Source organism: Ostrinia nubilalis, chromosome 17, assembly GCF_963855985.1.
Source record: "Ostrinia nubilalis chromosome 17, ilOstNubi1.1, whole genome shotgun sequence".
In the NCBI taxonomy this organism is placed as follows: Eukaryota; Metazoa; Arthropoda; class Insecta; order Lepidoptera; family Crambidae; genus Ostrinia; species Ostrinia nubilalis.
Genome location: NC_087104.1, coordinates 1,660,372 through 1,683,819, shown reverse-complemented (window position 1 = coordinate 1,683,819; position 23,448 = coordinate 1,660,372). Strand labels below are relative to the sequence as shown.

Genomic DNA, 23,448 nt, shown 5'->3' with positions numbered 1-23,448 from the left:
CGCGACTATTGTTTATTATTCACGATCTTCTAAAATGTCAGTATTATAAAATTAAACTTGCTTCGTAAATGACACTGATGTGTCAGATCGGAAATAAACGTGATTTGCAAGAAATAATTTATTGTAAAGATTTTAAAAAGGAATTGACAATTTAAATAATAAACTTTGAATGTCGTTTCTTTGTTTTCAGGTGAGGTTAATAGTTTTAAGTTGAACAGTGAAATTACATTGTATATTAGTGCTAATTAACAAAATAAATAAAATCTTTGTTTTCAGAGCAACACAATCTTTTAAATTGTACAATTCCCTATAAACGTCTTATAAAACGACATTTATAGTTAGAAATAAGATAAATATGGAGAAACTACGATTTAAATTTGAAGTTCAAGGGTCGGCAGATGGAAAAACCAATGTGATCTGCATAACCTCTATCGAGACACCAGACGGCCGTGTTTACGAGATTCCAGACGAGTTAAAACCAGCAAGTAAGCACAATGTCATATTAACTACGGAATTATTTACGAAAATTAAGAATACGCTTAAAAAGAGACATCAGACACGATCCTTATGGATCCCTCTTAATACGGAACTGAGAAAAACATATCTAGATGAGGGTGAAAATGTGCAATTTGGGAACCAATATTTGGATGAGACCACAGGAGAGGCAAATGCTTCATATAAAAATTCTAGTATGTCAGAAAATAAAAACCTAGGAAAAACCGCAGAACGGTTTGTAATCGAAAAATTTTCAAACAAATCATCCAGCGCTGACCAATGGATAAATGATTTCGAGAGTGAATGTGAAAGATTCCAAATTCGACACGATGAAGAGAAAATTGGGATTCTTAAACACCTCCTAGAAAAACAATGTTTGGATTGGTATGCCAGTATGCTAATAAAGATGAGTATGAATTCTGACTGGGCAAAATGGAAGAATGCCTTTTGTGAAACTTATGGTAATAAAGGTTGGTCTCAAATTAAATACGCATTTATTTTTAAATATCAGAGTGGATCTTTATTAGAATATGCTACAAAAAAGGAAAGGCTATTATTAGAGGCCAATAAGAACATTGACACGAAAACCCTGATAACTCTTATTGTCATAGGATTACCAGATTATGTAATGGACAAAATTGATAAAGAAACTATTAAAACAACGGAAAACCTTTATAATGAAATAGGGAAACATGAATCATTGATTAAAAAGAAATACAACAACAACTACAGGAAGAATACATACGAAAAGAATAATTATGAATATAAAGGAAAGATGGAGAATGAAAAAAAACCATGCAAGATATGTGAAAAATTAAATAAAGGTTCTCGATTTCATCCGGAAGAAAAATGCTGGTTCAAACAAACAGAAGAATATAATCAAAAGAGAAATAGTGGTAGAACCATAAACAATACAGTATTAGATGTGGAACTAAGTAATGAAGAAAAAAAAAACGAGTAATAACACCATTAATATTAATATGAAACGGGATCCTGCAAAAAACAGGATGTATCCATGGAAAAGAGCCCTAACAGAAAAAAACGTTATCAAACAACCTGCTTCTCACTTGTAACGAAATCGCGAGTGGGGAACCAATTTATCACTATGAATAATGCAAAAAACCTTCTCGGCTTGCTGGGATGTTTCCATTCCTTATTATTTTAAGGGATTTCCGCCGGAGCTTCGAGATACGAGCATAAGTCAGCTTGAGTAAGTAGGTACGTATCATATTTAGGTACGTATCATATTTGATACACGTATACATTACGTGAACGTAATATTTACATTAAAAACATTGAAAAAGTAACACTATCTAAAAAGATATGGTGATGTTCGTAGAATTGATATGAATTGAACATGGGAAAAGGACATAATGTACGTAAACTATACACTATTTTTTGTAAAATCATGGCTCTCTCTATTGCTTCATCGTCTGCCTAATTTGGAACTTCTGACTGAAAATCAACCTACACTTAACCAGAGCTTTTGCGCTACAGTGTGGTTGGTGTAAAATTATAACACTTTAGTGTGCATTTTAGTGCTAAATGATGTCCAGGGTACTGATGACGCAGTCGGGAGATGACCACAGGAACTCTAAACTAAGAGCGTGTTTTTAGTTTTTATTATTTCCGATCAATCTTCTGTAAACAATCTTTGACTCACGTACTGTTAGAACTTAACAGATCCTACCACATCATTTTATCTTATGTCACGAGACAGAGTCAGCGGAAAGGGAGTGATAGCGAGTTTGGTGAGCTTGCACGAATCTCAACGTATCGTTAGGTGTTACAAAGGTTGCGTATTCGCTCCGTTGTTTTTTAAACATTCAGGGGATTAATCTGGAAACGTGGATCGACAGAGTTTAGACGTTAAAGGGGAGCATTGCTTAGGAAGCTTAAAAGGTAGCAGGAAGGCGCTGGATGCAGGCCGCTACCGATTGGAAGTCATTGGGGGAAGCGTATGTTCAGCAGTGGACGTCATATAACTGAAATGATGATGATGATTGCTTAGGAGGTCATCCGCCATTTTGGATTAAAAGTTTAGTGGTAAGTTCTTGTGGTCTCAACTAGTCCAACGTCGGTAACTGGCGAGAGTGGCGCAGAACAAACTGGAGTGGAGTCTATTGTCGGAAGTCAAGACTCGCTTTGGGTGGCTGCACCATCTTAGTTAGTTAGTCCAGTAGTAATAGTGGTTTCTGATTTATAACTAAAGTACTTAGTTATTTCGTATTTTTTCCTACTGTAATTTATGAATCCTTGCTTCAACTTCAACCTATCCAGCAAGATCTGAGGTGGAATTGTGTAAAGAAATCGTAATCATTTGACAGTTCATAACGTACGATAAAGTCAGTTAAACAAAGCGTTTGACAGAATAATCGTACGTTATGAACTGTTAAATGATAACGACTGCTTTACACAATTCCTGTTATATATGAATAAAAAGAGTATTCTTGGTACTTGCAGTTTATTTCTAAAGCACACGTAATACAGGCCGACATTGCCCAAGAGGAAGAGAGTGATGAATCCACAGACAATATAAAGTTATGGTCTAATACCAAAGATATCATAAAGCATCAAAGATATCATAAAGTATCGAGTATACAACATCCCCCGCTCTAACATAAAATTTAAGTTACACAGAATTACACAAAATCTTTAAAACGTTGGGGTTTTCTAATTTGCCTGCCAGATCTAGTAGTATAATAGTTAGAACTTATATTAGGTACACTATCAGAAGTTACATTATTTTCAAACTGTAATTTTTGTTCATTTCTATCACATTTTACATCATAGTCATCCAAAAAATTATCTGTTTTAATCTTTAGTTTATTTGTACTTTTATTTATATGTTTACTGTTTCTTACAACACAATTACCTTCTGTATTTAATACTTTATATGACCTAGGTCCCACTTTACTCATTATTTTCCCTGATTTCCACTCTCTCTCTGGTACATTTTGAATCGTTACATTTTCTCCCATAGCAAAATCATGTTTACATTTAGCAGTTTTATCATAGTTAATTTTAGACTTATTTTTAACAATAGACATCTTATCTTGAACATGTTTAGGTATGTTAGGTTTCAAAATATTTTTAGAACAAGGTAAGTTAGTTCTCAAAAGACGGTTCATTAGTAATTCAGAAGGGCTATACTCCAATCCTGCTACAGGTGTAGTCCTGTAGTGTAACAAACCCAAATGAAAATCAGTGTTTGTGTCATTACATTTTCTCATAATACCTTTCACTATACCTACAGCCTTCTCTGCCATTCCATTCGACTGAGGATATCTAGGACTTGAATTTATTAACTTTATCTCCCATTCATTTGCAAACTCTCTAAATTTGTAACTATTAAAAGGCATATTATCACTCATAACATACTTAGGTATACCATGCATTCCAAAAATTTGTTTACACTTTTGAATAACTTCTTCTGCAGTTTTACTTTTTAACAATTTAACTTCTATCCATTTAGAGTAGTAATCTATTAAAACAAGATAATCTTTAGTTCCAAAATGACAAATATCCATAGCTACTTTCATAAACAGAAGTTCTGGAATTTCATGTGACATGAGTGGTTCTTTAGTATTCGAGTTTCTATATTTTTCACAAGTAGTACAATTTAACACAAACGTCTCGATGTCACATGACATTCCAGGCCAGTACATTACTTTCCTGCCTCTCAATTTACATTTAACAACTCCTGCATGACCTTGATGTATGCGACTCAACATTTCATTTCTCATCACTCTAGGTATCATCAATCTATCTTTGTAATATAAAATGTTGTCTTTCACAGTAACATCCTCTTTCAATTTAAATATAGTTTTTAACTCCTTGTCCTGAATATTCCTATCACTATTTGGCCATCCTATCTCACACCAAGTCAAAATCTGTTTAAAATTATTGTCAAGTCCAGTATTGTTTTGCAATTGTTGCAATTTCATGTCCGAAATAGGTAAATCATTGTCAAATCCGTGTATTAAGTCCTGCTCTATAGTATGAACTAACTCAGTTAAAGTAGGCTCTTCTTTACTATTATTTTGAATAAAATTTCTAGACAAATAGTCAGCTATAAACATTTTTTCTCCAGGTATGTATTAAATAGTGAATTTATACTTTAACAATTTGAGTACCATTCTTTGCAATCTTGCTGAAATTTTATTTAAATCTTTATTTATTATGGCCACTAGAGGCTTATGATCTGTCTCAATTATAATTTCTCTACCGTAAACAAACTGATGGTACTTTTCCATTGCAGCACAAATAGCAAAAAGTTCTTTTTCTATAGGAGCCCACCTAGTTTGACTTTCAGTATAACATCTGGAATAAAAAGAAATTGGTTTCCCATCCTGAAGTAAACATGCACCTATTCCTCCTTTAGAACTGTCTGTTTGCAATGTTAATGTTCCCTTTTTCTTTAAAATAGCTAATGTTGGTGTACAACTTAATTTTTCTTTTATTTCCTTAAATGCTAATGTATGATTGGAATCCCAAATCCATTCACTATTCTTTTTCAACAAATTTCTTAAAGGTTCAGTACTTTTTGAGTAATTTGGTATGAATTTACTTAGGTAATTACACATTCCTAGAAATTTTTGTAGTTGTTTTATGTTTTTTGGTTCTTCTAACTTTAAAATAGCCTGAACGTGATCCTGGTCAACTCTTATGCCTTCTTTAGAAATGTATAAACCTACATATTTCACGTGATCTTTCTTAAACTGTAATTTTGTGCTATTAAATTTAACATTGTGCTCTCTGGCTCTTTTTATCACTTGAGACAAAATTTTATCATGCTCAGCTGTATTTTTTCCCCCAATTATTATGTCATCGTATAATATGTGTACTCCCATTATATCACCAAAAATAGTGTTGTTTATTTTCTGTAATACCTCTGGGGCTGATGTAATGCCGAAAGGTAATCTATTAAATCTATACCTGCCAAAGGGTGTTCCAAACGTACACAGTTTACTCTCATCATCTAGTAAAATTTGAAAAAACCCATCTTTCATGTCTAAGACTGTAAAAATTTCCTTCCCCGCTAAACTATTATATATTTCCTCTGGTGATGGTATTTGGTAATTTTCCCTCATAATATATTTATTTAATTCTTTTGGATCCAAACATAACCTCAAAGACTTATTAGGTTTTTCCACTATAACCAAATTATTACACCATTCAGTCGGGCCACTCACTTTTTGTATTATACCTCTACTTTCATAACTATCCAAAGTTTCTTTCAGTCTATCTTTCAAAGCATCTGGCACTCTTCTAATAGGTTTCACAACAGGGCATGCATCCTCTCTCACTTTAATTTGATATTTTCCTATACTTCCTAACCCTTTAAAAACATCTTCATTTTCTTTAATAAATGCGGTTCTATCACAATCTATAGTATTTACTTGTTTTAAATCCTTTAACCTTTTCACTAAATTTAGCCTCATACAATCTGGTAATCCAATAACTGGTTGAACAGGTAAGTCAATCACAGTGAAATTAAGTTTCTCTCTTTTACAATTTAACTCACAATCTAACTCCACAGTACCTACCGTTTGTAACCTTTGCTTATTGTACACAAGTAACACTGTTTGTGAATCTTTCAATACACTATTACCCTTAATTTTATTATAAAGTTGTAACGGTAATGTGTTACAGTCAGCACCAGTATCTAATTTGAACTTTACCTCAATATTATTAATTTTCAATGTTTCCAACCAACTTTGTTACTTAACACTGTCTATAGTAACTATACTACCTAAGTTATAGTCCTCACTAGCACTTGAGCAATCCCGATCTTGAGCGACTTCATGTATCTTCTTTTCCTTCTTGTTTCCGGTCCCTTGTTTGTAGCTTTTGTTCTTGTTTCTGCACATAGACGCGAAGTGGTTGTACTTGTTGCATATTTTGCATTTTCTTCCGTAGGCCGGACAAGCTTTAGGCAAATGTATTTTTCCACAGTAGTTACATTCCTTTTGCTTCATTCTCCTTATCATGTCTAGCCTTTCTCTATTTTGTCCTTCAATGATGTTAACTTGATCTTTACCCAACTCCACAGTTCTACATAATTCTGTTGCTTTTTTCAGATCAAACTGCTCCAACCTAAGTAATCTTTCTTTTATGCTTGTATCCTTACATCCAATAATTATCACCATGATAGTCATTCTTTCGAACAGTTCTCCTAGTTCACATTTCTTGGCCTGGTTTATTGTCCTTGTGATGAAATGGTCAATGCTCTCCTGTTCCTCTTGCTTCATTCTGAGAAGTTCATATGTGTGGATAGTCAGTCCTTTTCTCGGCTCTGAGTAATTGTCAAACAGCTCCAATACGTCGTCCAATGTTTCTTCCACTTTAGGTTGGTCTCCATCTTTGCTCTTGGCGGCATTGTAGATCTCCACGCCTTCCGTTCCAGCGCAATTAAGAAATATTGCTATTTTCCTTGACTCTGTCGCCGTTGAAAGTCCAATCGCCTCGAGATACAACAGAAACATTTGTCTGAACTGTTTCCAGTTGTTATTTCGTCCCGAAATAAGCAAGTTTCTTGGCGGTTGTAGGGCCTCCATGTTTGGTTGTAGGGCACGCCGCGAGGTCAGTTTTTGTAAAACGCCGTATCTTCGTAACACTGAAGTAATTCTTATTTCCCACTTGAGGGTTGCTTCCTGGTGTATTGTTTAACACCTGACACCATGTTATATATGAATAAAAAGAGTATTCTTGGTACTTGCAGTTTATTTCTAAAGCACACGTAATACAGGCCGACATTGCCCAAGAGGAAGAGAGTGATGAATCCACAGACAATATAAAGTTATGGTCTAATACCAAAGATATCATAAAGCATCAAAGATATCATAAAGTATCGAGTATACAACAATTCCACCTCTGAATTAACCATCAAAATCACTTGAACACTTTCGTTATTAAGTTTAAGTTTTCATAAGAAATGTTTGTTTTTAATTCATGACAATCAATATTTCAGTTTTAATCTCACAAGGGCTCATATCATCTTTGAATTCAATTAAAGCCTCTTCCTTTGCTTATTTACGTAAAATCTCCAACAACCACTCATCAATACCGTTACCTTATCCAAACATCGGTAACTCATACGGAACCCTAAAAACAAGGCCATTAAGGAACATGGGTGCCGTTAAGGTGTCGCCGGGCCTTATCTGTCTGGCAGCTGACTTGTCGGTAATGGCTGAATAAGTGTATTGAAAAGCCCTGAACTCTGGAAATATATTGGCAAAATCTACATTACTCGTATATTGGAAAAGAATGGACATGTTTGTGTGTGAAATCAAACGACTATTCTTTTAGAGAATACGAAAATTGTTACCTTGTTTATTTAAAGTAGAAATTTGTCTTAAGAGATACTTACTAGATTTTTAAAATAATATTATTAGTAAATGTCATCATAATTATTATTACTGACGGGATTCCCACAATGAACCTTAATTTTGAGTTCCCGATATTTCGGCACTGTTGCAAGCGCCGTGGTCACGGAGTAACTGAGGAAACTTGCGGGTGAGATGTTAATAATAATTATGTTAGTGACCATGAAAGCTTAAAACAATATGACTATCATCAATTTAATTGGACCCAAAAGTTAAGATACTTAGCGGAATAGAGCAACAAAGGACTGAGCGAGCGAGATGTCACTAGCAGCAACACTGTGTGATAAAGATGCGTGATGCGACGTAACGTACTGTTACATTTTTTGCAACTATTTGACAGTTCTTTAGCACTCATTGGCACGCTGAAAATTTGAGTGAGATTTTTTCAGATTTCATCGTGGATGTTTTTGAAAAATTGTACTTCAGAAAAAAACAGCAGTATTCATACGGAACCCTAAAAACAAGGCCATTACGGAACATGGGTACCGTTAACGTGTCGCCGGGCCTAGTCCGTCTGGCAGCTGACTTGTCGATAATGGCTGAATAAGTTTAGTGTATTGAAAAGCCCTGAACTTTGGATATAGGTACGGTGGCAAAAACTGCTTTTTGTTTGAAAAGGATAGACATGTTTGTTTGTGGAATCAAACGATTCTTCTCGAAGAAAACACGGTAATTCCTGTCTTGTTTTCAAGTAAGTATAATAGGAAGTAGGTGATTGATATAAAATTGATTTAATTCGACTTATTTTGTTATTTTGACTTCAAAAATTTAAGATCTCAGCGTTTTAGTTTTGTTTTTATGTAACCAATTTATTCATATTATTTAAATGTTCGTCATATTATTTGGACAGCTGATACAATTTTTACTTTCGATCTAAATTAAAATTGCATTTTTAATAAAATTTGGATTGACAATAAAAAATAAATACCGAAAATTTAGGGCTTTCTTGGTTTCTATCTAACATACAGTAAAATTAATGTTAAAATTTCCACGCCTACCTAATGAAAATTACTAAGCACTTCAGAACTAAAGAAACCCTACAACTTTGAATACAAAATACGTTCGATATTATTCATATACAAAGCCGTATATAAAATTAACTTTAAGGGCTTCAATGTAATTCTAGTGTTGCCACAACAATAGATGCCCTTCAAAGTAGAAAGCTGTGTTATGAATATTAATATTTTGGGTCGAATTAGGTAAAAGGGATGTATACATTCATCACAGTAACCCGTCCTCGGTACTCAGTATTGTACATAAATCACAGTAATTTATCTTAGGCAATACATAGACAAAATGTATTTTAGTCACACATAATCAGCACAAATGTTGTAAATGAAATAATTTACTTACATAAGTAAAGTAAGTATGTGCAACCTATTGAAATAGGAAATAGGTTCCCGCTGAAAACCAGCTTCTCGGCATGACGTTTGTGTCATGTCACGATTTTTGCTGAGCGGGCGCCTATTCAGCATATGTTTTTATTTATTGTTTGTTATGTTTTTATGTTTTTTTTTTATGTCCTTACTCGTGCTTTGTATACCTTAAATGACAATTATGCTGAATAAAGACATTCTTATTCTTATTCTTATTCGAAATACCTATTGTGTAAATTCACGTTAATAGATAATTCCTAAAATTCTAAATAATCATTTTAATCACTACATGCCACCCATGCAGTCGATGTTTTAATGCGAAAGTCTAAAATCTAATAATTATAGCTCACAAAATAATGATACTCAAAACTTTTAATTAAAATCGAAGTTAAAATCCTAACTGTACCAAGTCCCACAGCCGTAAAAGTAAGCTAAATCCGATAACCCAGTGAATCATGGCCTTTCTTTATCTATGTCACTGAACCAGTTTGAAATATGACCCTAAAAATTCTATTCAGCAGACTTTCTACAATCTATTCGAACCGTGATCAGAGAAAGCATACAAAAAATAAATCCAGCGCTTAAACGGTATAGAATACCATTTTTGTTCGTTAGATCCGCGCTAAGCGCCAAAGGACCAATTTCTCGTCAATTTGGTAACCAAATTGAACGCGAACTGTACGTATTTATTTTTTGTCCGACCCCCGTTGAGGTGCCTTTTCACAATTTATTTATAGAGTACTAAGGGGGGTGTTGGTACGCCCAATAAAACGCGGGGGATTTTCAAGTGTGTTTGGTTTTATAATTACCATTTTATTTTATCGCCCACGAGTTTTGGGAAAGTTATTACAGGTTGTTATCGTAGCTAAATTTAATATTAAAATTAAGTATTTTTTAGATTAAATTGAGTTATACTCAAACTCTTTTACGTTCATTTGGGTCTGATTAACATAATAAACAAATAAACGTCCATAAATAACTGGTTGATCATTATCAATTCTTGTCAGTGTGAGAACATATTTTATATTAGGTACAATTTATGGAAATATCTCTCTGAAATACGTACCGATTTTGCCAATGTCAAGTGATTATTGAGATACACGTGTATTGAAATGGAAATTGGCCGATGTAATCATGTTTTCATTATTTTTCACATTAGTCCAGCGGTCGAAGGGAATCAAATATTATGCGTTCCTTGAATGTCCAATCGGCAATCTGACTTCAACATCTATGAGCAACAGTTAATGTGTTCAATTAAAGTAATAAGAAACAAAAGCAAGTTTTGGATGCAATTACAGTAAGACACTTTATGAGTTACGTTTACTCAACCCAAAGGTGTCCGGATGAATGAACTTGAACATGCAACATCAAGTTTCATGCAACTACAAATTCGTGTTTTGCGGACATGCAACATCAAGTTTCATGCAACTACAAATTCGTGTTTTGCGGACATGCAACATCAAGTTTCATGCAACTACAAACTCGCTGGAAACAAACAAATTGGTGCCAACATGTGCAGGCGGTCGTTCCTAGTACATCTCAGTTGATAATATTATAATAACCACTCCTCCCTTTTGTTTGGAGTGGGTTCACCACAATAAGACCGAGGTCGAAGGGAATCAAACCCGCGTTCCTCGAATCACCAATCGGCAATCTGATTCCGAAACCTAAGAGTAACAGTAATAAGAAACAAAAACAAGATGCAATTACAGTACGACACTTTATGAATTACATTTACTCAACTCAAAGGTGTCCGAATGAATGAGCATGCAACATCAAGTTTCATGCAACTACAAATTCGTGTTTTGCGGAAGAGAATCTCGACTAAACTCGCTGGAGGTAAACAAATTGGTGCCAACATGTGCGGGCGGGTCGTTCCCGTACATCCGCAGTTGATGATATAATTTCCGTCGCGCTTTGATATTCTGCGGAATTAAATAGCGTTCCAGGGAAACGGTTTAGGCTCGGCGTATACGATGACAGTTTATTTGGAGCAACCGGCCACTTGAGCATGTTAAGGCTTGGTATTTCTTCTAAAGTAGGTATTTCGCGCTGTCAAAATCTGCGCGCGCAAGTCTTCGCCGAAAACAGCGCGTCAAAGAGCTCCCGCCACAATTTCCAGCTACACAGTATAGAAATACGCAGTTGGTTAGGTTAGGTTGACTTCCTTCCCTTCAAGCGTCACACTCACAACACTTTCTAATACAAATCATATCCAAGTGATACAAATTAAAACACTTTTCAGACTTTTTGGGAATATATTCTAGAATCGAATAAATATAAAATATAACTGCAGAAGTAAACACGGTTCAAAATGGCCGTGGCGTCGCCCGACCTTCTGGAAGTGCTGTGCCGGCTTAAAGAATTTCAAGATTACGTCACCCGACCTATCGGTAGGCCCTTGGGAGCTTGAGCGATTGGAATTTTTTTTATGATATGATACTCTTAGTAGCGATTATTTAGAGCTTGGATAATAAATTTAATTATAGTTGTTGCAATTCACGAAGCTTTGCATGTGGTTAATAACATTAATCAGTATAGGTACGCATCAATTTTGTTCAGTCTCTTTGTTTATTAATAAATAAAAATATCATACTAAAATTGCAGAAACATATTTTGTTTGTTTTGGTCTGGGTGTTTTCTTTCTATAATATGTATGACGTATGTACGGGGTTCTGTACCTATCGAAAATTGCTATGAGCATCACACGCGGTTACGTGCGTACCTCTGTGCACTCATGGGAGTTTAAGCAGAGGTCCCTAGAGTTTGACTTTGAGCTTTGTTTATAGTCATTATGAAGCAGACTGATGGGAAACTGCACTGTCTTGAATTCGAAAGGGTAATTTGACGGTGTTTGGGGAATTCTAGGAATAAATACAGAGTCTCCTCATTGAGATTGAGACATTTCAATTTGAGATTTCACTTGACATTGAACACAATCTGAAATGGAGTTTTCAAACACTTGTAAAAATAAAAAGTAATTAAATCAAAGGCACTAAGTAGTATTGAAATCAACTTCGAAGAAAATGACTGCCAAAATTACTTTCTACCCGTTCCACACGTCTTTCATGAATTATATTAAGGTATTGTTAAACTAAATTTCAAGTAGATTGAACCAAGGAATCACTTTGTCCCATACAAACTTTGCCCCCTTTTTTCACCCCCTTCATTTCATGACCCCATTTCGCAAAATCTTTTCTTATGAGATGTCTACGTCATAAAAAGAACACACCTTCCAACTTTCAGGTCTCTACGATATCCGTCAGTCATTTAGGACAAAGCATTTTTATTAGTTGTTCAAAACTCTATCGTTCCAGGTATGTCATTGACAGGAGGGCGCTACTATCTTAATGGGTTATTCATTAGTCCACTTGACATTTCAGAATCGTTTGACTTTAGATACCTAAGCGATTTGATATTCGGAGTCTTTTAATGAAATCCAGTTCTGAAATAACTTGAGGTGTTGTACCCGATCAAGTTTTTCATTGCAGGACAGTTAAATAGTTTTATTATTAGTTTCTTCTCTAAGTCTTAATTTGTCAGAGTAGGTAAAGGCTCCATGAGAGCAAAATTAAGCTTTATAATAGTTTTTAATTTTTTTCTTGAAATATTTGACGCCTTGTAATCTCTCGTTAATATAGGTCCACACAAATAAAGAATGTTCGACTTCGACTTTAATAATTATGCTCTTACATAATTATAAATAAACTAGCTTTCCGCCCGCCGCTTCGCCCGCGTGGAATTTTTTGGTTTTTATATAACCTATTATTACACTCAGATATAATGTGGCTTTCTATTGGTGAAAGATTTTTTAAAATCAGTTCAGTAGATCCCGAGATTACCCCTTACAATTTAACAAATATACAAACACACAAACTTTAACTCTTTATAATATTAGATTATAGATAGGTAATTTGAAACCCTATTTTGCTTTATTCTTTTTTTTATTTTAAATATTTCACGATCCAAACTAATATTTACTGTAAGTAAATGCTAAATAGTAAATATTAGTTTGGATTGTGAAATATCCTACTAATATTATAAAGGCGAAAGTTTGGATGTCATGATGTCTGGATGTCTGGATGTTTGTTACTCTTTCACGCAAAAACTACTGAACGGATTTTGTTGAAACTTTACAGTATTATTGTTTATAACCCAGATTAACATTATGACGATATGTGGCAAATAAATTTCAATAAATAAATAAGACGTGTCTAAAAGCGCCATCTATCGTCATTGGTTAAAATCTACAGCATTGGACAAACTACGGTATGACGTTCGTAAATATTCATTCGGGGGAAACCGTGAAACGCCATCTATCAACATGGGTAAAATGAAGGTAAAACATCATATCTAACGGGGGTAAAACGAGGTCCACGCGAACGAAGTCGCGGGCGGCCGCTAGTTTATAATAGGTAGCTTTCCCTCCGCAACCTTATTGGTATTCCATGTATGTGTCTTTTAACTGAGTTCTGTTAAACATTTCATGTAAAATTTGTTCAATTATAACTCTATTTACATCTGCATCTGTAAGCAAGGATTCATGTTCTCCAGCCCAGATGCCGAGTAAACAGAATCGTCTTTCAGTGACGTGCAGCTGCCCCTATATTTGACCCACTGACCTAATTTTTTATTATTTATTTGTGTCAGTGTGCTCTTCTAAAGAGTGAAGACGATTGTATGTAGGTACTATTAAAATGTAATTTTAACTCATTGGTTTTGTCTCATATTTGAGGAATGTATCATGAGTAGAGTCTTAGTTTAAAAGGATGCCAACGATTTAAATTTCAATAGGTAGACAAAATTCAGAATTCTTAATTATCAAAAATTTTAGCTTTCTCCATTAACACTGGTATTATTATACTGTGACTCATCAAAGTCATCATTGTCAAAAATATTGACAAATCGAGAACTGTCACGGCCAAAAAACTGGCACGCGTCCGTCCTCCGTAAGCGCCACCGCGCGACTGATTGAGATTGTCCAAGCCGTCATGGGCGATTTTTTCCACATTTTTTAACATAGTAACTAAATAAGACGCAATATAAAAATTTCATCCGTTAAAAGCCCTCAAGTTATTTCTGAACTTTAGTTTAGTAAAAGATTCAGAATCTCAAATCGCTTATTTTAAAAATAAAACCATAATTAGAAAACGGATAGAGGTAACTTTGGGAATTTATTCTATCGAGTCAACTTCATGAAATCGTGTTTCCATCCGTTAATAGCCCTAGAAAATATCCTCAACTATGCCCAAAAAAAATCTTAGCCTTTTATTTTACTGTTTAGTACCTCAAAAATGAAAAATGAAAACCTCATTTTCGCCATTTTCTCTGTTACCCGGCCTTAATATTATGTTGGTGCTTCGTCTCAACTAAGGCTGGGTTGCACCATCTTACTTTAACTTTGACAAACGCCAAAAATCTGTTAAACTCCATACAAAAACACCGGTTATCGTTCTAATTACGATCAAAGTTAGGTGGTGAAACTCAGCCTAAGACACTGGTGAAAAAAGGCCAAGGATTTCTTCAGTCATTTCCAAAGTAAGTACCTAACTGCCAACTGAAGTCAGTTTCAACCAATACGTAGACGTTTACTGCTGAAAAAAATTTTTACAACGACCGGTCCTGAAAGTCATTGTAAGAAGGAGCTGTCGATACCTACTATAATAGAAATTACAGATTTAAAAACAGCACAAAAAAGTATTCGTCTTGTCTACAACCTACAAATGTACTAGTAAATGTATAGGTAGGTAATTTATAAAAGTTTTAATGACAACCATCGTCTCGTACGTAGGTACTCAGATTCCAGATTGCATTGTATAAAATTCCCAAAGTTAACCAATGTTAAATCACCTCTGGCAGCGTATTTCCAGTTGCCAAAACTCGCAACTTCAAACGACTACGAATGTTTCGCCTAAAATGTCACGGCACAGTTGCTTCACGTTTAGACGAATACCGATTCATAATAAACGTAGGATACTTGCGTGGAATAATATACTTGGAACTGTTTTGTTAAATGTAAATCCACGACGTGACTTGGGAGGTCAAACAAAAATTACGGAGCTCCTGCTCCAAAGCAAAACGTATTTTATTATCTCATTCTAAAATTATATTTATAATATCGCGAAATTTATGAAAATAGCACAGATTAAAGCTGCAAGCTCTCTGGATCCTTCGTTTTATCATTCAAACGAAAATAATTTCGTTTGACAGAGGCTTTTCTTTGACATAGGACAAAGATTTTAAGTAAAATTGAGCTTACCTTTTCTACTAATAGCTATTATTTTAAAGCAAGAGATGGAAAGGTACACCTTTTTACTGTAAAATCAAACGGCTTAGTTTCAGAATATTTCATATAAGAGTTTAAATTGACTATTTAATAGTTTTTATTTATTTTTCTATTATTAACGGAGTTTCTTGGGGAGCTTCTTCTCAACAGTTGCCAAATGTTTGTCTCGAAGCGCTGGTCGCAAAAAATAATAATACAGGTAAAGACTCAAGAGCCTTTGACGATTTGCAATTAGCAGGTCCAAATAAACAAAGACATGAGTCTGATTTTGATTTTGTAGCAAAATAGCATCTAATTCAACTACAAGACGTTACTTTTTGCCTTGATGTGGTTTGCGCATAGAATGCTCTTTACGTGCGATTTTGTATGTGACCACAGCAGAAAGACACGCAAGAGTCTTAAGATTATGAAAAATAATATTTAATTTAGTAAAAGTATAGTCGTCTCTTATAAATGTTGTATAAGCCCGCCCACTCGCATGTTACGTGACGATAACTTTTTTAAAAAAATTAATTTGTAACTAATGGCTTGATAAAGCACTTATCACGCGTTAGAATAGTTAAAATGGTCCGCTGTGGTCTAGAGGTAAGACCGCTTGCTTCAGATCCAGATATTCCGAGTTAAATTCCCAGTAAGGGGGAAGAATTCCTGCTGGGTTTAGTAGGTGGTAGGGCTGGCTAGCTACTACCATCTTACCTAAGTCTGTCACCATTGTGTTCTGACAGTGGGAGGTATTTTATTATTTATATAAATTGCAAATTCAATTAAGATTTATTCAAGCTTTTGATGTAGAAGGTAAACCAAAAATCCCATAGATGTTTTAATATTATTCCATCAAGTAGACCCAAACCTTCAACTATTAACTAAACGGAAGCACTTTACTATTATGCCTTTTGACATAAAATCTGAGATTATCTAAAGAAAACGGCCAACTCAATATTGTTATGAACCAATCCGGACCAGTAATAACGTTTTGCGTAAAACGTTTTATTACAGCATTCAAATATTTATTCGATGTAAATGCTACGGTCACCGGAAGTAGGTTATGGATCATGAAATATCATTTACTGTTATGAAGGCTTCGAGTATCAGGGGATGTCGTTAGATGGGAGAAGATAAAGCTCCTATTAAAAGCTCGCTTCTCAAAATGAGTCCTTAGGGAGCCACAACTGAAACACAAACAAGATACCTTATTCGTATTATGTTAAAATCAATTGATGTTCCTGTGTTTATAAACGACAGACCTCTTCGTCATAATAATCGTCATAATTTAAGCCACAGGACGTCCACTGCTGAACATAGGCCTTTATACCTAATACCAGCTAGGGACTGGAATTCGATGCCTGTTGCTGTCTTTCCCGAGCATTATAATCTGGGTCTTTTCAAGACGAGAGTGAATGGGTACTTACGCAGTAAGTATCATCCTAGACTGCATCTCACTAAACATCAGATTTAATTGTAGTCAAATACCTGCTTGTGCTTCATAAAAAAATGTTTATTTTATACAATGAAAAAACTCTTGACCTGCATCTTATGATGGAAAGTTATGAAAGGGCGCGGTAGTGTAGTGGAGAAAAAATAGGAACAGAATCTGTTTCATGCATTTAGTATGTGACACGTTAGAAGTCATCACGACACTCTAGTTTAAGGCTGGGTTGCACCATCTTATTTTAACTTTGACAAACGTCAAAAATCTGTCAAATTCCATACAAAAAACACCGGTTATGGTAAAAGTTACGGTCAAAATTAGGTGGTGCAACTGAGCCTTAACGTTCCGATTCCATACCGATGCGTCACGACAGAACACGTCAGACAAATATAAATCTACCTTTAAGATTTTTTTTTATTTGAGCAAAAAATCACCCCTTTCAATCGGACAAGCTTTTTTACGCCATATCGTAAAATGAAAAATACAAACAGGATATCAAAGCAGGAAACGTAAATTCGTATAGATGATAGAGCTCGCAGCCATTCTAATGTTAAAGAGTCCGTTGAATATGTAAATCCCGATGTTCTACCGGAATCACTTCGGCTCACAACCGGTACGTTTTTAATGACGGCCCGTCTCCCTAACCGGTGTTTTCATTTGCATTAATGAGTTCAGTTTTTTTGACTGTATGTAATTTTACGGGATCTATTTTTAATGGGGCTTTTACATTCATAACTGGATACTTATCCGGGAAATTCGGGAAACCTATGCCGACAGAGATTCCTGGAGGAAACCCGATCTTTATCATTTTATTCTGATTAATTTCGCTGCGGGTTCAATGACAGTATAACTGGCCTATACGTTGTTTTAATGGCAGTTAAGCTGTACAGTGTACATAGATCGTCGTGACATAGAAGTTTTTTGACATTGGAAAACTCTTGCTATAAGTCTAGAGCTTAAATGAATCAATGTCTGAGGTATTAGAGTGGCACGGGAGGGTATTTTTGTGATGTCAATCATTATAGCGCTTTCGTATTAGGGCGTTAGTAGCGCGACTGCAGCGCGGCTGCGCGTTTTTATAATGTGAATGTACCGCTGTCACATAGTATTAAATTTTCGGCAGCGCGTCTGTCGCGCGTTTGTCGCGCTGCTAAATCGCCTAAATGTGAAAGCGTTCTTATTGTTAGCGAGACTTTAGATGTTCTTCAGGTTTGTATGCTTTTTCAATGTCACCTCACCCGTGCCCTACCTCAGGCACTGCCTCAGTTAGATTACACCCGCGCCCGCTGCGTGCGAAAACCGCGCCGTGAGTTGTGCATTAGTTTTTACATAATTATCTGCATTCTACAGAAGCTGCGGGCCCGCAACCACCGCGGGCGAGGGTGAAAATCGCGCCATGAGTTCTTAGCCTTACGCGCTGTACCTACACTAAATGGTTTCTTTTATTTTGTATTATGTATTTTTGTTCTATTTTTTTCTTTCCCTTCTCACTCACTACTTTTTCCAATACCCTGTAACATCGCCGTAGTTCACCAACGTCAAAACAAGCACATAAAGCTTAATACTATGGCATCTTATTCACCTGAAATAAGGGCGAATTCGCAACAAAAATGTATGGCTTGAAACGCTGTCATCTGTACATAGCAAAGGCGGAGGCAAAAATGTGTGAAATTTGGTCGCTCGGTGCCTCCGAGCAGAATTTCATACATTTTTGTGTCCATTTTTAGCATCCTCACGATACTGGGGTATGGAGTACCCACGTTTCAATAGAAAATACCTTTTTCAAAGAGCACTGAGTGAATTAAAACCATGTTGGGGGTTTGCTATAGTACAGTGATCACGGGCTTGATTTTGGCACATAAATAACTATGTATAAAGTCTGTAAACCCTTGAAAAAGAGGCTGACAATAATAGTGACTGAGTTTCTTGCGCTGCTTCTTTTCAGCACTGGCCCATTTATTGTCCTGAAGCAGTGGTAGGGTTAATACTGGGACGTGTAAAAGTGCTTTTAAAAGCCTACTTGCATAAATAAATGAATATTTATTACATAAGTATAGTTATTATTATTAGTATAGTATTTATGAATGCATCAGAAAACAGATATAATATCTTTTTTCTGATGCCCATAACACTATGGGCATTAGAAAATGAAACTAACATTAATTGTTGATAGAAAGCATAGTACCTTTGTTTACATTGGGATTATTAGTAGGCCTAAGATGCGCGCCGTGATAACTTTTATCGACGTCAAAATGTATGGGAAAAATCGATAAAATGGCGTGATAACCGCCTATCGCGGCGCGCATCTTAGGGCTACAGGTGTGGTGTAAAATGACAAATGATACCTATTTTTTATACATTCACTATGTAACTATGTACGACTTTTGTGTGAGTAAAATAAAGATTAATAAATTAATAATAATACCTAAATTGTAAATAAGATTATTTTATTAATTTATAGGTTGAGCCAGACACACCTAAAGACAGTATTATTGGCCATATAAAACTCTAAATCTATGTCACTTAATCTTACCTACGTTTTATTTCGTCATTAATGCCTCAATACTATCAATCCCTTTCATAAACAATCGATCTATCTTCCACGTCATTGCGTATCTTCTTCAGACATCTAAAGTACAGACCAGAGCACGTCAAGCTGAACACTGTAGGACTCTTATGTAGCTGTATTAGGGTCTATTTTGGACAAAACACCATTCCCATTATCCCGAATCACGATGTCCTTGTTTTCTAGGGCACATCCAATTATTCGTCAAATACAAAGAACAATGTTTCTTTTATGTTACCTATTGGATTAGCGAGAGCGTTGAGTAGATATAAAGGTGGGTCTAAACTAGACGAGCCGAGTACGAGCGGATCACGAGTCGAGCGAATTCGTGTCGTGTGGACCGAATTACGAACCTTGAAAGAGCACGCTTCAAGCGTTTGGCTCGTTATTGCCTATTGACAGTTTTTTTACGAATACAAAGGGATTTGCATCGCGCAACTCAATCATCAATGTACTCCACACTGAGGCCCAATTTCCACCAAGGTGGAGCGGAGCAGAGCGGAGCAGACTAGTGTTTTGAATAACCAATCATCATCATCATCATCATTTCAGCCACAAGACGTCCACTGCTGAACATAGGTCTCCCCCAATGACTTCCACATCGCCCGGTTAGTAGCGGCTTGCATCCAGCGCCTTCCTGGCTACCTTTATCAGGTCGTCGGTCTACCTTGTGAGTGGACGTCCCACGCTGCGTTTTCCGGTATGTGGCCTCCACTCCAGAACCTTGCTGCCTCATCGGCCGTCAGTTCTGCGTACTATGTGCCATACCCATTGCCACTATAACTAATCAGATTTCATTAATTTCCACTTCTCTTCTCCGCTCCGCACAGCTCCGCTCCGCTCTGCCTTGGTGAAAACCGCGGGTCTGACACCTCGAGTAGAGTGGCTCAGCTTGCGCTCAGCTCGCGCTCGGCTCGTCTATCTAGTAAAGACCCACCCTAAGAATGTTTGAGTACGTTCGCAATACTTTAGTTCGGAAAGGCGAAGGTTCGAATAAGATAATAAGATCTCGGCATTAGATAACAATAGTTCTCGTTTGTACCAAAATGGTGTTAGAAAGAATTACTTTAGTTACGTAAGGCACTCAGGTGTGAAAACTTTTACTAAGCATACATGCACAAAAACAAAATTACTATGTAAATAGGACGTTTTCAGTTGATTAAAAAAACAGGAACCATCTCAATAATTTTACCATCTTGAGATATTTTTTATAAAACTTACGAACATGTTTTATGCAAATAAACAATCATTCAATTCTATTCTGTCGAAACTACATATCATATTTTTAAATGCAGAACAAAGGAAGTATTTGCCTGTAATCGCACCTACAGTATAAATTATAATTTTATTGGATAACTAATAGAACTATTATTGCACAAATTCACATGCCAGCTGCGCTGGTGAGATAAGCTGCTTTTCTTTTTAACTGAGGACCACATTTTATTGTACCACACTATCTCTGTGAATAAAACAATATTTGAATCTTTAAAAGCATAACATGATTTTTCAAAAAAATTGCTTGGAAAGCGACCATACTTTGAAACAAACAGAATTACTTTTTACCCGACTACGGCAAAGCAAAAGGACGGTTATGATTCAATGACGAATCTGTCTACAGTACTGTTGTTGTTATTTTTATATATCCTTTTTATTTGCTATAAAACAAATATAACACTCATATAACTTTTAAAACCTACCACTTGAATCCTATAATATTCCGAATACGGTCACGTACAGCGTTATTGAAAGGGACATCGTGTCTAGAACTTTTGCTTTCTTTCGCGTCGAAGCTTTCACGAGCTTCCACACGACAATAAGAAAGTTCTGCTATTCTTCAGACGATCACAACTTTGTAAGTTCTAATTTGCCCGTGTCGTGAAAAATTGAACTTACGGTTAAAGGTATAAGTATTAATATTCTATTAGATTCTTAGGCTGGGTTGCACCATCTTACTTTAACTTTGATAAACGTCAAAAATCTGTCAAATTCCATACAACAAAACACCGGTTGTCGTTAAAGTTACGGTCAAAGTTATGTGGTGAAATTCAGCCTTAGAGAATCTTAAAAATTCTGTTATTAATTATTACTCAACATTTTTTATTTACAACAGTGTGCCATGAAAATTTATGTTTATGATTGTTACATAAGACGATACATAATTTAACTTTATATGCCACAACTGCTGTGAACTTGACATGAAACTTTATTTAAGTTGACTTTGTTCGAAGGAACGAACGACTCGTAAAAAATATTGTGAATTAATCTAACAATAGCATGTTAAAATTCTAGCTCAGTTGAACTGGTTCAAATCCAGTTATGTATAAAAATTAAATTCCCATAGACAAAACGTCAAATCGCGTTGAAAACTAGATAAAACCCTGAACAAATTGGCTTAACAATGTTGCAAGAATTTATTAACAATCTCCCTTGATCCGGAAATTTATTTGTACTCCTGTATGCTAAGCTTATTAGGGTAGATGAGATTGAGTCAATTTTGAACTCGATCAACGGAAATTCGCTTTTGTTATAATACGTTACGTGCTAAATTAGCGCGAGCTTTTGCTGTTTTGTCTATTATGATCAAGCTTGATAATCGATTCGGATTATTAAAATGGTTTTCTTCCCCTTTCAATGATATTGTGACTATACGACGATATGTCTCAAGATAAGTTTTGTTAAGTACCGCAAGACAGCTTGTGTTGATATTTGTATTTATCCACATTGAGGAAGCTCTTGACCTGCATCTCACCTGATGGAAAGTGACGATCTGATCAGACCTAGGGTGGAAAGAGCTTCACCCGGATACCTTCATACACAGAGGAACTGGCTATCTTAACCCTAACTGCCGAAACACAGCAATGCTGTTAACATTGTTGTTATGGTCATGAAATCATTTTCCATTTAGAACGTTATTCCAAAAAAAATTGTGTACCAAACCAAATGTATTATGTAAAGCAAAACACGATTTGTGAATAAAAATAGTTCTAAACAAAATAGATCCTAAATTAATTCGAGCAGAACATTCGGAATATAATTCTTGTTTCCAATATCATGTTAGAATTCGTAATTATTTGATATGCCACTCGCAAATAGTTTGTACGAGTTTGTATTCAGTAAACGTTATGAATTCGTGTTACAAGTTCGAATTGATTGGTATTAATCATAAATATGTACATTTCAATATAATATTATTTACTTGTTTTCAATACGTATTAATATTTAACCGACCAAAATGAAAACATTTTATAAAAACACGCTTTTATCTACAACGGAGAAGTTCTTGGCCAGCATCTGCCTGATGGAAAATGATGATCAGGCCAAAGGTAGAATCGAATTAAACTGATTCCATGCAATACACACAAGTCTTCAAAAATCCGTATCCATTATAATTTAATTGGAACCTCGAAGGTGACAATGGCTGTATCTATCTATCTATTTGGTATTAGATCATAATTCATCATTCCAGCCACAGGACATCCTCTGCTGAACATAGGCCTCCCCTAATGATTTCCACATCGCCCGGTTGGTAGTGGCTTGCATCCAGCGCATTCCTGTTACCTTTATGAGGACGTCAGTTCACCCACCCAGGGCGTCCCATGCTGCATTATTAGATACGATGAATATTAATTTAGTCAGCTATAATCGAACGCCTATGTAACGGCTTATACAAACTCACCCAATTATGTCCAATGTAAAGTTTAAATACTTATATTAAATATTATGTTATTATATTTTTTATTTATTTATTAGGTACTTATATACTACAGTTGACAATCGAGTTTTGTTAGTAGATACTTAAGTACACATGGTTAGTAGTTAAGAGCTAGATTGACAACCTAATTGTATACACACAGCATGATGAATAGCGACACAGAGTATAACAATATTAAATTATAAAATAATAAAGT

The 23,448-nt window shown here is 35.4% G+C and overlaps 2 protein-coding genes across 2 annotated transcripts in view; both read right to left on the bottom strand.

Annotated features, from left to right (window-relative positions):
- Nucleotides 1-23,448, bottom strand: part of LOC135079827 (zwei Ig domain protein zig-8-like) — a 226,804-nt gene that overhangs the window by 119,119 nt on the left and 84,237 nt on the right. The window lies entirely within an intron of this gene.
- Nucleotides 4,612-7,353, bottom strand: LOC135079623 (uncharacterized). Its single transcript, XM_063974248.1, has 2 exons — nt 6,251-7,353; nt 4,612-4,818 (listed from the first exon to the last, which is right to left on the bottom strand). The coding sequence occupies exons 1-2, from the start codon at nt 7,053-7,055 to the stop codon at nt 4,781-4,783; spliced, it is 843 nt and encodes a 280-aa protein (XP_063830318.1). The 5' UTR covers nt 7,056-7,353; the 3' UTR covers nt 4,612-4,780.

What these genes read in the sequence shown, in the direction of transcription:
- LOC135079623 (XM_063974248.1), bottom strand. Translation starts at nt 7,055, where the DNA reads ATGGAGGCCCTACAACCGCCAAGAAACTTGCTTATTTCGGGACGAAAT. An exon ending in TAGTGAGGACTATAACTTAG is followed by an intron (nt 4,819 to 6,250) that starts GTAGTATAGTTA and finishes TTTTTATTCCAG; the next exon opens with ATGTTATACTGAAAGTCAAA.